Source organism: Haliotis rufescens, unplaced genomic scaffold (genome assembly GCF_023055435.1).
Source record: "Haliotis rufescens isolate VD_foot unplaced genomic scaffold, xgHalRufe1.0.p SCAF_74, whole genome shotgun sequence".
NCBI lineage: Eukaryota > Metazoa > Mollusca > Gastropoda > Lepetellida > Haliotidae > Haliotis > Haliotis rufescens.
In genome coordinates this window covers 724,849-744,097 of record NW_025964366.1, presented here as the reverse complement: position 1 = coordinate 744,097, position 19,249 = coordinate 724,849, and the positions used below count along the sequence as shown (strand labels likewise).

Sequence of the window (19,249 nt, the reverse complement as noted above, 5' to 3'; positions counted from 1 at the left end):
AATCGGATGAACAAATACGTACAGTAAATCTACGTTCATAACGAACACGCTTATAACGAACTGCGGATATAACGAACTATCTTTTTTGGTCCGGGTAATTTGCTGTATATATACTGTTTACATGCTAATTACGAACTACGGTTATAACGTACTAGAATCAGAGCTCCCTTTGAGTTCGTTATATCCGTAGTATACTGTAATTGATATGTTGTAGAATCCCTTAAATAATATTCTTCATTATTGATGGATCACGCCGATTATATGAGATACAAATATTCAAAAACGTCGCATTTCCAACTTCCAAGAGTGCAGTTCAGTTGCATCTGGAATGAACCATTTTCACCCACAATGACTGTTACTTATGGAAAGAACGTGCATTTTCTATGCGACTGGTTGCGTTCAGGCGTGTGTTTTGGGTAGCCTTTTCCATCACCTTCAATCTTTCTCTTTTCATTGTTTTTAATAGACGTTGTCCATTTTTCCAGTTTCATAAAATCATCCAATCAGTGTGACACCGGCATGTTCTCCAACTGTTATTCACATTGTCAACACACTCAGACCTTGAGGCTTGTTGGCATAGGGGGCACGGGAGCCCCAGTCGTCTAAGGCGCCGCGATTGGCTGTGCAGAGTTGCGTCCCTTGGGCACGCCAGAAACCTATGATTGTGGGTTCGAATCCCGGCTCGCCCCGGTTATGTTTCTAGGTTTGTCAGCACCATACCCGTGTTCGTGGGTTTCACCGAACCGGTAAACGTCTGAGACCTGCATCACTTCGGGCTTTCCTCCAACATTAAGCTGACACGCCGTGATATAACTGGAATACTGTTAAAAGCGGCGTTAAACCAAACTCACTCACTCACTCACTCACTCACTCACTCACTTGTTGGCATGTATTCATGTTTGACACCCTAAATACAAAGGTGACCCTTTAATAATGACACTAAGTATATCTACACATCCCAATGCATCATAACCTTTGAGAAGTTTGTTTCATTGTATTTTTAGTAAAAATGCTTATGATAAAAGTGTTCTCGAATGATGAAAAGGTAGTTTGCCATTTTTTGGCGAATAGCATCAACATAACTTCGAATTCGTTTCTATCTCCCATTACCAGAGTACATATGATAACATATGCCACCATTAGCCATGTATACTCTTGGGGGAAGACGTTCCTGTATTTGTAACTCCAAGGAAACGCATTTTGAAAAGCATAACGTTTTATTTATTTATTTTCCTTACATACATGATTATTGAAACCTGCCACTTTCAAGCTTCAATTATTGAAATGGGTCTATTTGCAACCGTGAACTCACATCATAATTCTTTCTAATGTTACCCAGTAACACAAGCGTCGATCTTAAGTCCCCATTTGCTAAATCTGAAACACAAAAAGATATCTGTAAATGACAAAGTGTGTATGTCCATTGAACAGGGGGGCACTGGTGGTCCAATCATCTAAGGAGCAATTGTTTGCTGAGCAGAGTTGTGTCCCTTGGGGACACCAGAAACCTATGATCGTGAGTTCGAATCCCGGTTCGCCCTGATTATGTTTCTAGTTTTGTCAGCACCATACCCGTGCTCGTGGGTTTCATCAAAGTGGTAAACGTCTAAGACCTGCATTACTTCAGGCTTTCCTCCCACACGCCGTGATAAAAACGAAATACTGTATACAAAGTGGGGATGAAACTAACTCACTAACAACTCGAATCCAAATCTCCGCGGGTTTTAAGCCGCTTTGAACAGTATACAGTTAAAGCATTATTTGTCAGTTTAATTTGCGAAAAAAGTACACAGAAACGCATGAGTTTCTGATTCATTGTCTGGTTGGTTTACAGGTCGCCGTCGAATGGTAGGGGTGCGATTGTCCGATTCCGACTATATTATGACCATGTGTTTATGAATCACTTTCAAATAGTCATGATACCAGGTGTTCGCGAAAAGGTCAGCGTATCCTGCCTCTCCGGTGGCACCCGTCACAAACACATGCAAAGGCAAGTCAATTTATGACCTGAAAAAACACGAGAACATATGGTACAAGTCAAAATTGGGAATTGCATCGGACATCATTTTTGTCACTTATGGGTAAATATGGAAATGTCCTCCACATGTCTGTTACATTTGAAGAACACTTGGATACATGAATACCCAAAATAGACACAGTATATTGACTCCGAGTCGACCTGTATTTGTTTTAGCCCCTAAAAGCCAATCGCCAGGCAGGATAAAAACAAGTACCATTTTTAAACGTCTTTTGGTATTGGGCCGGGGATCGAACACCCGACCTTCCGCTCTCCGGGCAAACGCTCTACCACTAGACCACGGAGACGGTCCTGCATAGGTAACATTACGGCCCTTGCATAATCTCTGTTCTTTAGGTACGTGTACCTATATATCACCCGTGAGGATCCGGGGTAGAATAGGTCTTCCGCAACCCATGCTTGCCGTAAAAGGCGACCATGTTTGTCGTAAGAGGCGACTAACGGCATCGGGTGGTCAGGCTAGCTGACTTGGTTGACGCATGTCATCGTATCCCAATTGCGTGGATCGATGCTCAAGATGTCGATCACTGGATTGTCTGGTCCAGAGTAGATTATTTACAGACCGCCGTCTTATAGCTGGAATATTGCGGCGTTAAACAACAAACAAACAAACAAACCTATCACTACATCTTACCTTCAGCGTCTAGTCCAGCGGTGTCCACCTGCCGGTCAGCGAGAAAGGACAGACACCGGTATAGGTTGACCAACACCTCCGACCTGGTCAGCGAGCGGTCAGTCTCAGCGCCTGGTACTGGTGATCGTTCTGAAGAAAACGTGCAGATGTAAATCACGACGAATACTTCAACAAGATGTCAATAACGTCTTCATCAAAACAAATAAATAAATATGTTAATATAACAGAAAACAAATAAACTGAGGTAATTCAGGTTTAAAACATTATAAAAAGATATCTGAAAATGATAACATTAATGTATCTGCTTCAAATGGCATACCTCTTACCATAGTTATGTGAGTGAGACAATTGAAGACTTTCTCAATTGTGTTCTTAAATTAAACTCAAACTATTTAAAATTCTCCCTTGCAAAGTTTGTGTTCATTGCACAAATAATGGCGAAATGTTGGTTTTAACATTCCCCATTAGAAATATACAGCATTTGAAACAAAAAAAACTCTTTGGGATGTGACCTTTTTTCACCCCAATGCCCTTCAAAACGGCACAAAAGTTACCATGGCTGACATGACGGAGCTTTGTCTTGTACAGTTATTAATTGAGCACATGGTCAATATCATCAAATACCAATTAACTATCAATCTACAAAGTCACAGTTACTTTAGCCTTGAGTATATAAGAAATAGAGCGCTACCTGGCGGTCTTGCGGCACAACTACCCTCAACCACATCCTCCCCACGATGTTGACAAACAACACAGATCTCGAGGTCATAGGTTATACCAACATACCTACCGTAAAGTCGTTTCTATATTTCACCTGCCTAATAACCTATTTGTTAATGAGCCATTTACCTGTAAATGTAATTTATTGCCTAGTGACGATAGTAGTTAGTATATCATCACAGTGGGGTAGACAGCGGAGTAGACAGCGTCTAGACAATGACGTGAACAGGATCATAGCGGCGAAAACACACATTGTTCTGATAACTCACGCTCACTGTCAGATGATAGGGCTTAATTATAAGTCACAGCGTCTCCTTTCTGTATGTATTGTGATCGTTTTCAAAGCAAGATTTACAATTAGTTCACTTTATTCATATTTTTTACGTTTTCATCATATTTATATTTACACACTTTATCCTCTTAAACTCATAGTAGTCTAATGGGTAAAGCGTTCGCTCGTCACATCGAAGACCCGGGTTCGATTCCCGACATTGGTACAATGTGCGAAGCCTATTTCCGCCGTGATGTTGCTGGATAATTGCTAAAAGCGTCGTAAAACCACTCACTAAATCACTCACTTAAAACCATAGTGATTACGGATTTAATAGGTCTCTAGACGGTGTCGATAATTGTTATACAATCAACCAATGTGCGAAAACCGCGCTCTATTATTCTAATATTCATTTAATACACTTTGGTAATATAAATCAAACATTTCCTTAAAAGACCATCACTAAATCAGAAAAGACCTAATAATTTCACGCAAAATCGAATCAATGACTTCGATAATGGATTTATTGCATACACGGCCTGAACAGATGATAATGTTTTCACAATTTATATCCACCGCTTCCAATCAATATATTAACAATAAATAATCTGATCCATCAAAAATAATATCATGCATAAACATGGCACGTGTCGTATAATTTATTATCACAAAATAGCGTTCATACCTCATAAGAAGCCAATATAATCCCCTGCTTCAGCGTGTACATGCACGTGCGTTGGTAGTGACAGCTCATCTGACTCCAAATCCGTTAATACAGAACATGTTTGCCATGGAAACTAATTTTACGAGAAAGGTCCCTTCTCCTGTAGAAAGTATGTACAAAATTCGTATACTTAAACTCAACGTAATCCCTATAAGGGCCATTACCACAACAAAATTCCAAAGTTTATTTGCGTATTTATCGAAGGTGTGCTATTGTGGAGCACTTTATGAGTGATCTCTTCTCTCAGCGCCATTGACGGGGAACTCAAGCACCCAGCTGAACCCGCTTCAACAAAACCTTGCAGGTAAATGGGGCGATTACCCAAACGCCGAGGGCATGCAGGGTACACATTTACCTGTTAATTACCCGTTAGATAGCTTGATGGCACCCAGGTAAAAGAACGCTTCGCGTCTTATGTCACAGGCAGAACGTCACATAAAGCAAACACTATGTAATTACAACCTACTGGAGTTAAATAAAGCTTCCAAAACCATACACCCTACACCTTTTAGATCACGACCTTTTGAAAAAATATGATAAAGAATGTACTGCTTTGAATGATTTATGTATGTGAAAATATTACGTTTTCCTGGCATCATTTGGTGTTTGGGCTATAGAGTGGCATGTTGGTTAAAGCGTTCGCTAGTAACGCAGGAGACGGGGATCGATTTTCAGTAGTGGTGCAGTGTGTGTGTGTGTGTGTGTGTGTGTGTGTGTGTGTGTGTGTGTGTGTGTGTGTGTGTGCGCGAGTTGGGTTTAACGCCGCTTAATGTAGGAGGAAAGCCCGAAGTGATGCAGGTCTCAGACGTTTACCACTTCGGTGAAACCCACGAGCACGGGTATGGTGCTGACAAACCTAGAAACATAATTGGGGCGAACCGGGTTCGAACCCACAATCATAGGTTTCTGGCGTGCCCAAGGGACGCAACTCTGCACACCGAATCGCGGCGTCCCGTGCCCCCGGTGGTGCAGTGACCGAGGCTCATTTATTGTGTTCCCTGTCGTGAAAACTCCCAAATGATATTAGCTTGGATGGTGATGACAATCTCGGTTTGAACTTATGTATGTGTAACGCAACGTTCGTGTACATCAACTGTCCACAATGACGCCTGGCCTTATTGACTAAAACTACAACCTACCTCCGTTTTGGAGTCACAGAAGTTAATCCGAGGCCTTCACAGACCCAGAACAATTGCCAAACATCAAAGGGTTATCATTCCATCTAAGCGAGAACACCATTATTTCCACACACTCTCGTATAATCACGCGTAATCTCAATATGCCTACCCACAATGCACAACGTTTTGTAAGGAGGTCCTTTCTTTGAAGCCTGATCGTACCCCTCCCGTGAAGAACAAAGTATTTCCCTGCCTTGTTGCCAGTCGACAGTACCACTATTTCTGTGCTTACGCGACGCTCTCTACTAAAAGAGGACGAATCGATACCTCCCCAATCAATGCTCATCACCTGCTCAACCTGGAAAATGTCAGACGACACCGGCGGCCATATTTGATTTGGAATTATCTGGGTGAGAGGAAGCGTGCGTCGGGACTATGGTAGTGTTGAAGCTATATCATGAACGGAGAGCAACTACATAAATCACAGAAATCTATATTTCCCACATTGTGTGGATGCGCGCGTGCGTGTGTAAGGAGAGGGGGGGGGGGGGGGGCAATCTGTATACAGTGTATGTGTAAAACTGTTTATGTCAAAGTAGGTACGACTACATACATATATTCATTGTATGATAAAAAGTTTGCATTAAAATACCTGAGGAGACAACATATGTGTAAAAGGTAGACATCAAGCGCTCACACCAAACGCTGCTTAATAATTCCCATCATCTTGCTATGTTGGCGTCATCGGCGCCACCATCTCTGTAGGTCTTTTTTGTAAAATGCGGCTATTAGATCGAACCACCGACCGTCCACTCTCCGGGCAGACGCTCTATCCACCTTAGCACGGATGCGGTCGGAATATGTACAAAAGGGCGCACCACCAAACATACTCAATCACAGTTAGAAACGTTTTTTTAATTCAGCTCTGTCTCCGATGGTATATTACATAATACAGTATAATACAGTATACGTATTGCGTGAGTGAATGAGTATGGCTTTACGCCGCTTTTAGCAATATTCCAGCAATATCACGGCGAGGGACACCAGAAATGGGCTTCACACATTGTACACATGTCGGGAATCGAACCCGGGTCTTCGGCGTGACAAGCGAACGCCTAAACCACTAGGCTACCCTACCGCGCCTAATACAGTATTGTCGTTTGCACAGTACAATACAGGTCTCGGGAAAGTTTAAGTGCAATGCTTCTGAAATGTACACTGTAGACACAGCTTTCGACGATCTATACTGCTGGGTAATATTGCAATGGGCGACCGATGACACTCTGGAAGCATTGGTATGTGGTAGTACTCCCTCCGTGAACCCACAATCGACCTCTCCCAATTCTACGTGACTATATCACAATACATCCCAGAAGACGCTCACACAGTCTCCTACTTACTCATACATTCCCCTACCTCAATAATTATCCAGTTGTTTCTGAATTTCTAGATGTGATTTGTAAATAAAGTTTCACAACAATATCAAAATATGTAAATGGATAGTATCAGTTCATGTTTGTTTGATTGTTGTTTAACTCATCAATATTCCAACTATATGACGGCGGTCTGTATCTCAGCGAGTCTGGACCAAACAAGCCAGTGATTGACATCATGAGCATCCATCCACGAAATGATGCGATGACATGCATCAATCAAGTCAGAGAGCCTGACCACCTGATCCCGTTAGTCGCCTCTTAAGACGAGCAAAGTCGTCATTTACGACAAGCATGGGTTGCTAAAGACCTATTCCACCCCGGATCTTCACGGGTCTGATGTATGTACAGTTCACTTTCATAATTATCTCCTAATCTCCTGAAAAGTCTTGGCTGTACCTGTTCACCTGATTCAAAGAAATCAATCTCAGTTCTTTGAGAACATTGACCTAGATTCCAAGGTCGCCTTTACTCAAGTCATATAGGATTTTTAATTTCACGCAATTTGGCTTTTAATAAATCATGAAATCACAAAATTGAGAACCATTTCGGAAGACCATATCCGTGCTGTTGCTATGGAAACAGTACTTTAATGTTTCCACACACGCCTTGGCAATTCGCGATAGAAGACAAGGATCTTAAAAGCGTTAAGCCAGTCGATTGTTAAGTAATCGATTCACAGTAATTACCTGAAGGGACATTTTGCGTCATGAGAACATATCCCGTCTTGTGGCTGGGGCTGATGCTCTGCATGACCAGTGAGGCTTAGAGAACTGACAATTAATGATCCCAAAACAGATTATTGTCGATATAAGATAAACACGAATTTAGTTGCACGCAATACTTATTATCAATAGATGATGCTATCAACTTAGATGCACTATTGTTCTGCACAGATCTGATCTGTACTACATAGTTACAAGAGGTTAATATACTACTCAAAAGAAGTTAAGGATCATCCGATTCTTTCATAATGGTAATGTTAATCTGTCATGGCATGAGAGATTAACTATTGTAATATGAAAGAATCAGGTGATCCTTAACTTCATTTGAGTAGTATATACATTGTTCTTGAAATCACTCAAGCTTCTAGGTGAACAGATTTGTCCAAGCTTGTCAAACTGTCTGACAGAAAGGTTCAGATTATGGAATCCCCGTCCTTGCCACCGTTACTTATACCCTGCGATACGAACGAATCCTTGTGTTAATACACCCATAATCTGTGTAATCGAGTCATATAGAATGCAACGCCAGAGAATAACCAGTCTCGATTATCCGCCGAAACAAATTCCATCGGGCGTAAAAGGTAAAATAGAGTTGATCAGCGATGACACCAGGTGTTCGCGAAGAGTGTCAGCATGTCCTGCTCTACCGGTAGCACCCACCCAGCAGTCTTAATGCTAAGATTCATTTATGCATACGAACCTTGATCTTTTAAGAATGGTATTGTTACGACGATGCTTTTTATAGATAAAATCTACGTCGGCAATATAATTTTTAATTATTAAGACTATTTAATTTCAGGAAATACATGTTATTAATTACAATACAAGTAAGTATATAATATTTGTAAAATAGTGCATGAAACCGGCACCTGTCCTGAGGACCAGAATCTCCCAGCACAGACTACCGGATAATGTCAATGTGTTTTGACGCTGGGGTGACCTTCCCTGCACACCCATACCGGGTGAAACGCTGATTAAAGGGTGTTTCAAAACCCTTTTCAAAATTACGTCATTTGTATCAGCACCTCCATGATTTAGATATATTATTTTACACAACTCGTTTCAAATGAAACTAACGATGCCAATTAGTTTGTAGCAATAATCACATTGATCAAATGAAACTAAATAAAATAAAACATATACAATATACAAACGTTTTTGAGACGCCCCCTTACAATGTCGTTGCAATGGATAGGTTAACGACGACAGAGAAAGTATGCGGTCCAATCTATCACAAATTATAATTCACGAGCACGACATCGTGTGGGGAGCGAGCCTTGCTAGAGAGGGGTGTTTTCAGTAGGTTATAGACAAGACACGAAGTCAATATTTAAACAATTAACTTCAGTTTGCACACACTGTATCCACGGACCTGTCCTTCTAAGGGGAGCCTAAAAAGTGGAAGCTAGGGGGACCTATGTCTGTCTGTCCATGGAGAGTGACCGGGGAGGGGGTTGTTGTGGGGTGGCGGGAGGGGATGAGAACACGTGCTGACGTAGATGTGCCACCATGTTGGGACACATTCATGTGATCCTAATCATGAATGCGACTCCATTGGAGATCCGACCACCGTGGTCTAATGGAGCGTCTGCCCGGAAGGTTGGGGTTCGATCCCCTACTTATACAAAAAAGACGTTAAAATATGGTAGTTGTTGTTACCCTGCCTGCCGCTCGGCATTAAGGGTATAGAACACAGACTGGTCGTCTCGGAGTGAGTATGCTGTGTCTGAGAGGATATCCATGTTAAACTGTGGCATGGTATCTTAGTGGGCTAGAACTATCAAACGGCATTAGTTCCGACCACTACAAACAGCAACATATGCTTTTTGCTTGTTGTTTAACGCCACACGTCTGACAATCCAGTGATTGACATTATGAGCATCGATCTACGCAATTTGGATACGATGACATGCATCAACCAAGTCAGCGAGCCTGATTACCCGATCCCGTTTGTCGCCTCTTACGACAAGCATTCGCCTTTTACGCAAGGATGGGTTGCTGAAGACCTATTCTAACCCGGATCTTCACGGGTTCACACACGTGGTCGTCGCTATATAAGTGCTTATTCTTGAACGCGGCGTTAAACCCCATTTCACCTCACTTCACCAATGGTAATCCTATGCTCATCGTGTCTGCGATGAATAGAACTTGGATAGATCAGGTTGTGTGTCATCGTTCTAACTTTGTGTCATAAGTTTAAGATACGCAGAGTTAAAGGAGTACAATACTCGGGCAAAATGGCTGGCATAGCAGATTTGATTAGGTCTCTGAAGTCACTGTTTCTCAGTTAATTTCACAGTTATGTGTATCAGCCTAACAGTTAATGAAAACACCGTTAATACACGCCCAATGTCTATGAAACCAATGTCATAAAAACCAGTAGACTAACTGGTCTCTGAAATAAACATATCGTACAGAAAACAATAGTTGTTAAATTATCTTAATAAAAATTAAATAAAAAGGAGCCCCGAGACTCTCTTCATTTTCAGCAGAAATCTAGACTTGCCAAACATAATAGACTTGCATGGGCTGTATTAGATATACTTGTATCAGGGTCTGTAAGACAGACTTAAAAAAACAGGAATTACCACGTACATGTGCAAATTGGAACAAGCCGGGGAGCAAAGGCTCCCCCCTTTAAAGATAACAGGGATTTGTGCTCATACAATAATTGAAAGTACATATACTTGGGAATTACGTTCACTGCCATGAAACAATGTTTAGGATCGACTCTAATCTTTGGCTGGAATAATATTAATCATAATAGTAATCATAATAAAAACAATCATAATAATAATCATAATCACAATCGTGCTCATAATCATAATAATACATATGATAATACATCAATTATGTAGTTATTAGATTAAAATCTACAGATAGATATTCTTTATTCAACCACAGGACAATGTAACTAATAATACTTATAAACAAACTCGGCCTCGTCTGCGAGTTTTTTGTTATTATTAGTTACATGGTCCTGTGATTCAACGTCGTTACGAACTGTATTCCTTTTCCATTTACAAATTTGCCATGGATAGGGACGGAGCATAACGTACAGCATCTTTGTTCATACTGCTATGCCCTTCTTTAATAATCTCATGTTTGCAAAATTGCATGAGACATAATTCTGACATACATTTACAACGTGTGAACAGGGTCATACCAACACACTTCGGGCGTCTTCCCACCAAATACTTGAGAGAAGTTATAAAACTAATTCATATTCAAATTCTGACGTTCCTGTACAGACTCTTCACACACAGGTATTGAGTTAATTGTGTTGGCAGCTTGTAGCGACAGGCATGTCAAACACGGGAGTTAACCTTGGGTTAAGAGACCCCAGACTGGATATGGGCGTGTTTGTTCACCAAACATAACCACACTTGGAAATGTGCACGACGATCCCACAGATAAACACTGCAATCACAGTGCAAAGACAGATTTAGAAAGAAAGACAAAAGTAAACACACCTGGTGTTTATGTGTCTATGGTTTTAATGACCATGCCATCTATTGTTTCTTTGAATGTGTTGTCATATGAATTAAGGCGTCTTTAAACTTATTATAGTTTCTAATATTAATAAAATAGGTCTAAAACAGCCCCCTTGTCTGACGTCCAAATGTAAGATATTCAACATCGAACTACGTCTTCATTTGAATATATACGTAACCGATATCAATTTGAAATAATATTTATCAGGGAAATATATATATTAGGGTTAATTTTATGTTCGTACTTTCAGTGATATGGAAAGCACACATAAACATTTAAAGGACAACTATCACATTCGCAGGCATCAAATGTGGAAAACACAGAGATGAGGACATCCCATTATAGGTCTCGCCAGAACGACCTTTCATCCGACCAATCAGAGCGTCGCTTACGAGATCGCGAAAGTGAAAGTCCGAATTTGTTTTCTAATCATGCTACCCCGAAAAGGTTAACAAGGGGCGTTGCGACTGATTTCGAATGCTAGTCATCTTCTGTCTCTCGCTTCAAGGGGACAAACAGTTGAAACAGAAGAGACTTGCCCCAGTCCGTGGGAAATACTGCCATACAATCTCGACCATCTCTTAGACATTCCAGAATTTGCTTTTGTTCAGATTTCAAATTTTAAATCGACATCTTTGCAAAAATATTTTTAAAGCATAGTCTGGAATGGAAGTCGCCATTTCGGAAACAGTTACGTAAAGCTCGAGAAAGCAGCTTTCTGATTGGCTAATGTCGAATTCCCGTTAGTCATTTCTTTGGTCGGTCCAAGATCGCGAAAGGCCGTCATGCATTCTACAATACCAGTCAGTCACCGCATGTAACCGAGTACATAAAGCCTACATTTGAATAATTTACGAAACATATTTTCAACAATAAAAGTCTGATATATTCAAAGGATATCTTAAGTGCGTCTTCATTATCATATAAATTGTATTGAAGTAGGTCAATTCTAGAATGTCTAGAAAAACCACCGTGGAAATTCGAAGACACCGTCGAGGACGTTAACCTGACCATTAAGATGGCTATCTGTGTGTCCCATATCCACGATCTGAAACTATCTATTACTGCCCCCACTACCAGTAACACCGTTCTCGCAATAGCTTCAGGTGAAGAAAAAAACATCATATCAAACTGGTACAAAAATCAATCTACGTTAACTGTCAGTATATGTTTCAAACCTTTACAAAGCCCATTTGACATCGTGTTGTATTTCCTAACGTAAAGCCAAACCCTACCCGGCCTAATCTGTCACCAGCCCTGGGCTCTCGTTTAGATCCACACCGCGAGGAAAGGCAGAGATTATGGTAATGAAGGTTTTTTGGGTTGAAATGGGTTAAACGATATAGATGCGATCGCTTTTATGTCCTCCTTGACCTATTTCAATGCAACGTACTTGTTTTCATGGAGTGGCGTGACATTGCTGTTGCTGTTATTTATATCAGGGCCACGTGCATGCACTTCCGGTTATTGGTTCGTGTTTGTGTGGATTAGAAAGACTGTACACGATATCAATATTGCTGAAAAAGAACAGTTTAATTTTATGATTATGCGGTGGTCCTGTGTACAGAGCACATATCACATTTCTGGTGAAGTTTAGCAACGCTGGTCACGTAGAGTAGCTGGATGGGTGCCCGTTGTCGGAAGCTTGACCCCTGAGAGTTTCTATGACTTTGGTCTTGCCCTACTCTGAAGCACATGTAACACTTGTGACGTTTTCGTAAGCATGTGACTTTGTTCGAAATCTGTTCATTGAATGGGTACCCGGTAGTAATGTGTTCTGTTATCATTGAATGGGTACCCGATAGTAATGTGACTGTTAACCTCCTAGCGAATCACAGGCAGCCTGGGTTGTATACTCCCGAGGGAGCTGAGAATGAAAATCGAGTACACACCGATCCATTGATCCAGGCAGCCTGGTTTGTATACTCCTGAGGGAGCTGAGAATGAAAATCGAGTGCACATTGATCCATTGAACCAGGCAGCTTGGGTTGTATACTCCCAAGTGAGCTGACAATGAAAATCGAGTGCAGACTGATCCAGTGACCGGAGTAATAATAATAATGAAACGCTACGAAATAGTTGGTTTTCAAAATATGGAGTATATACTATATATCCTCATACGCATGCATAATGTAACACGACCAATTATGTAAAGTAAATAATAACATAATTTACACCCCATGTCTGCCTCCACTGTACGAGACCCGTTTAGATCCTCACCCATTTCAGCCTATCAAAAAGTCTTTTGGTTGACATGTGGATAACATTTCCAAAATTGACGCATCAGTGACTAAAATTATGTCTTATGAAATTACATACTCTGACTTGTACCATATCATCACATGTTTGTTTAGGTGAACACTTGACTTGCCTTTGCATGGATTTTGTGACGGATGTAATCGCTGGGACAGGATACTTGGTCTGTACTTTAATATTTTCATATGTTTCTTCATTTTACTCCATCAGTATATTTACAACCTATCACATCATTAGTTATGTCTCCGTTTCACAAAACAACCTAACACTACTCTAAATCACAGTGACCGACAGCTAAGCAACAAAATCGCCTTCATTTACAAAGGTAATCTAATTCAATTTTTCTTTCACAACCCTTATATTCAAAGAGATATATGTATGACTTGAGAGCCGGGCGGACAGAGAAGGGGTGTTTGTTGTATAATATGAAAAGGAGGCATACTTAGGAAGGTTTACGATGAACAAACATTCCTGTTTACATACACAAGTCCTCAGTGGGATCCCTCACTAATGGTTTGCAGCTCCGGTGACGGCATTTAGATTGTCGACGTTTGAACCAGGTCAATGGGCGCACCGACTGTCCTTGATTTACTTCTAACTGATTTATGCTTGGAAGATCTTCACAGTTGCATGCGTCTCTAGTAGGGCTAGGACGGGACACTCGGGTACTCGGGTCGGGTGGGTACTGAGTAGGACCCGGGTACCCATAGGACTACCCGGACCCGTGGTTAGTCACGTGAGATATTGTTTAATGACAAAAAACATCTAAAACTCTATGGTTACACTATAAGTCACTAATGTTCCCATTTCTTTCTGACAATGCACCCATTCCTTCTTACTTTTATATGTTTGAATAAAGATTAAACTTCATGCAGTAAACTTTTACACGCGTATCTAAATACATTTTGCCAGGGCTACGGTTAAACTTTTCCAAATCGGACAGTTTGTACCTATCTCTAAATATCTACAGCGGGTACCCGGTTAGGGTCGGGTAATAGGGTGGTGGGTACCCGGGTACTAAATTTGGACTCGTCCCAGCCTCATTAAATCGGGCACAGACAGAAATATTATAATATTATCCTTGTAATAAAATGCAACAATAAAGAGCTCCACGGGAGAACTGGTTATAAATGTTGACTTTCACGATCATGAAAAGAACGAGGAGCCTTGAACAAAAACTTAAGGACTGTTACGAAATTGCCATTCAGAGGACGCTGGTGTGAAAACTATCCTCGATATGGTCTCGAGGGATATATGGTAGGGACCTGATCGAGGATGAGAATGGTTTATCGGACACCTGTGGCATATGAACAGTCCTGTATTTTGGAACAGTTTCTGTATATCGGAATATTGATTAAGAAATATCTTTGTTTGTTCGCAGGTATTGGGTGAAAAAATTGTAAGAAAGAGCACAAAGGTATTTCAATTCTTCTGTAAGGCAACACGTGGTTATGTGGACGGCGGGAGCCAATTCTGACAGAGTCTGAAATGTTATTGTATGAAATAGTAAAACGTTAATCATTGCTATGGCAACTCTGACAATAGCTATCAGAGATATTATGAAAGTGTTCAAAGTGTGATTGTTATTATACTATATTAGAAGTATAACATCTGTTCAGAGCTTTAAAGACGACACAGCTAAGAGAATAAGAGCCGGGAAGAAGCGACCCGATGGCTGTTACTTCCCTTCTTTAAATAACATGAAGGAAAACACAGCTGTTTTTTATGATGAAACCGGAAACTGATTCAAAAAGCTTTTATTTCTATGGAGATATGATATTAATTCAAGTGGTGAATGGCTGTAAACCTTTTTCTAAATCTTTAGCGTGACAGTTAGGTCGACCGGAAGTGATGAAAAACATGCAAATCCATGCGTGTCATGTCTGGTGGAGAACAATGACTCCAGATAACAATGGCTACACGACAAAAACATTCTCAGAGAGACAAACGAATCTGACATGATGTCGGCATAGACAGGGTTAAATACGCACAATGCATATTTTCACTATCAAACCAGAAAAAAAAAAAAATTAAAAGAAGTCTGTCCTCATCGGGTAAGTATACGTCATCAGGTAATAACCAGCAGTAGATGAAGCCCACACACCTTTATATCTATCATATGACAGAGGAGTCCCCCGCTTGCTTGTGTCCATAATGACATAAAGACTATACGAGTTAAATATACAGGCAGAACATGATCTGATCACGTAAAGTTGTTGGTCATAAATTCCAATGGATATGTCTCCGTGCGGTTCTTTGTTAAGTTAGTGAAATAAAGCATTGCGTGGTTAACTATTTCGTAGTTATAAACAGAGTCCGGCATTCCTATTCACATACATAGCAAACAACCCGTTAAGATCCGGGAAAGAATTGGTCTTCAGCAAACCATGCTTGCCATAAAAGGCGACTATGCTTGTCGTAGCAGGCGACTAACGGGATCGGGTGGTCAAACGCGCTGAGTTGGTTGATGCATTTCATCGTATCCCATTTACGTAGTTCGATGCTCCTGATATCAATCACTGGATTGTCTGGTCCAGACTCGATTATTAGCTGGAATATTGCTGAGTGCGGCGTAATACAACAGACAAAATAACAGTAAACATTTTAAATAAAATACACATCAAATACACAAGCAAATAAACAACAGCATGTGATAATGACAACTATGGCATGTAGGTCAACCCGCTTCAGCTGTATCTGGTATGATGGTTGTGACGTAAAGTAACAAATATCTGTATTTATCTGAATCACGATGTACTAATACATCCATGGCTGATGGAGGTTAAAGATGAAACAAACATGAAATGGTTATTTGATGATATTTGACACGGGTATCATAGTTGTGTTTTTGGATCTTAAATTAGCAATGTTCCGGGGTTTGTTTTCAGCTTAGTAACGTTTTGATAACGTTTGCACTCTTTTCGTCACATTAAATTTTCAAGTGTATTCTTTCTTCTGCCCGACAGTTTAGTAAAAAGAGGAGAAAATATATTGATTGGAACTTACGCGTGAATACGACACCTACGTTGCCCCCAAATCAAACCATTACAATCTACACGTAAGAGCGACAAAACCTTTTACACAATGATAAAAGGCATATGTTTTTCATCTAAATATATTTCTCTTTGTTACTTTGAGTGAGTGAGTGAGTGAGTGAGTTCGGTTTAACGCCGCTTTTAACAGTATTCCAGTCATATCGCGGCGTGTCAGCTTAATGTGGGAGGAAAGCCCGAAGTGATGCAGGTCTCAAACGTTTACCACTTCGGTGAAACCCACGAGCACGGGTATGGTGCTGACAAACCTAGAAACATAATTGGGGCGAACCGGGATTCGAACCCACAATCATAGGGTTCTGGCGTGCCCAAGGGACGCAACTCTGCACGGCGAATCGCGGCGCCTTAGACGACTGGGCCACCCTGTTACTTCGAACTCTAATATATATATATATAGATAGATAAGAAAATATATATAAATATGTATATGGATTGATAAAAATCAATATATGTACATATGTATTAGGTACAGGCCAACCTAAGTTCCATAATTTTTGCCCACTCCCACTGACCATGTATATCAATACGATATGTGTTAAAAACAAAGAAATCTCTGCGTTGTACGACTGTAAGCATACTATGTTAGCACCTAACGGGGAGTGGCGGTATGTGTGTATAGTCTACCTGTCCTCTGAATTGAATACCGTGTCGTGATTATTTCTTTGATATCTAGAAAACAGGCATCAAAATTTGAGTTTCTTCACAGTCAGTGTGCAGTGACGTATAGCAAGGCCCGCAGATACCTGAAGTTGAAGTGCCACAGAAAGTTGGGAGATTACATATTACAATACAACGATGTTTGACTGTCAAAAGGCATGACACTCCATGTCATTCTGGGCATGCTTGTGACGCATCGTTGCGTGTGGAACACCAAACGGTACAAAGTGTCTCATGAACAGTGAATTAGAAAATGATTGGTCTTCACTATATATAATCCCCCGGTAATCCCCAAACGATTAAGGACGGATAGAGTGTCAGAGAGTATCCGATAGAAATAACAAAATTGTGAATCGTTGGTATTCGTGGTATGAATTCCAATATACTGCGGAACATAGGAGAAAATTCATATTTTGGACATTGGAGAAATTTTTTATTTTGGACAATGAGTTTAAAATGAGTGTAAAACTCAATGAGTGTCAAACGATATAGGATGTTTGAAACATAGACGAATTTCATATGTCTTTAATAACGGAAACGTAGGGTATAGGACATGTACACGTTGATGTTTGCAACAAACGCGAACCAAGATCACTGCGAAAATTTAAACGTGCATCTAGTCTTACAAGGGGCGGTCGGGTAGCCTAGTGGTTAAAGGGTCCTCCCGTCACGCCGAAGACCCGGGTTCGAATCCCCACAGGAGTACAATGTTTGACGCCCATTTCTGGTGTCCCCCGCCGTGATATTGCTGGAATATTGCTAAAAGCGGCGTAAAACCATACTCACTTGCTCGCTAGTCTTACAAATATCTATGGTAAATCTGCCGTTGTTGACATGGACAAGAGTTTGGTTAACAACTTTTCTTGACATGAAATATGATAAACCTGGACTATGATAATACGTTAAAGACAATCGGTCTATAATTAGGTATTTGAAGACAAACATAGCCGAGAGTCTGATGGTTCAAGTATTCCTCTTTAAGGAAATATCCAAACAGCATTTATGTATATAAATGATAAACGCACATTGCCATGATATATGGAGCTTTTCCTGATGACCACTGTCAATTTGGACAACTGGAGACAAACACTGTTTATGAATAAGTTGTTGGGAAACATGGCCAATACAGATCTGTTGGGAGATTGCACGATCAAACATTGGCCATGTTTCCCAACAACTTATTCATAAACAGTGTTTGTCACTAGTTGTAAAAATTGACAGTGGTAAAAGCTCCATATATCATGGCAATGTGAGTTTGTCATTTAACCAGGAATACATCTTGAATACAATGATACCGTTACTATAGACATCACCATAGTCAAGTCTTTGAACCATTTAGAAGTGATACTCATAAGGGAGATAATTGATGGCTGTCAACTTTTTTGTAATGAGGAACACAACGTTTCGGAGTATATACTTACTCCTTCATCAGGTGAAGTCTTTGATGAAGGAATAAGTATATACTCCGAAACGTTGTGTTCATCATAATAATCAATTTTCTTCCTTATTACTATAGTCATCATGAAATGCTGCGCCTTATGACCAGGACTATTAACATAAAACAACAGCTTCATCTTTTGGTACTGAAGATGCCGAAAGTGTGATTCATCTTGCGTGCGGATGCTACCTGAATATCACCAAATAATTTTGTATGCAAGGTTTAACAGGTTTACAATTTCCTTCCAAACTACGATTTATATTTGGTGACAATGTCGCCGGAAAAAGACAAATCACCATGCATTGTATCACAATAAAACATCGTTGATATGAAAACCTACACACGTAAAGGTGTTGCCATGCCATGGTTGAAATCAACAATTTCGCATATTGCTAAATTGGTCTGCAGTCTATGGTTTCTGCATTCGAAACTTCAATCATAGGTTCCTGGCGTGCCCAAGGGACGCAACTCAGCGCAGCGAATTACGGCGTCTAATAATAACCGGGACGTATGTTTCTTTAAGCTGTTTACATAGCGTATAATAGAGTCTGTGTTGGGTACTAAGATCGTGACACGGCTGAATACGTGCTGCTTAGATACCACATAATTCCTGGTAATGAAGACAGTTAAGCGGTAAGATATATATCACATCGTCCGTCACATTTGGTATATTGTTTTAACGGCAAA

General features: G+C 40.5%; 1 protein-coding gene across 2 annotated transcripts in view; it reads right to left on the bottom strand.

Annotated features, from left to right (window-relative positions):
- The window catches only part of LOC124152449, a 51,124-nt gene that overhangs the window by 17,291 nt on the left and 14,584 nt on the right, over nucleotides 1-19,249 (bottom strand). For both annotated transcript variants that reach the window (XM_046525386.2, XM_046525387.2), the window contains exons 3-4: nucleotides 2,673-2,801; nucleotides 1,313-1,377 (exon numbers count right to left, since the gene is read on the bottom strand). In XM_046525386.2, coding sequence (XP_046381342.2) covers nucleotides 1,313-1,377; nucleotides 2,673-2,801 — 194 coding nt within the window. The remainder of the gene's footprint in view (nucleotides 1-1,312; nucleotides 1,378-2,672; nucleotides 2,802-19,249) is intronic.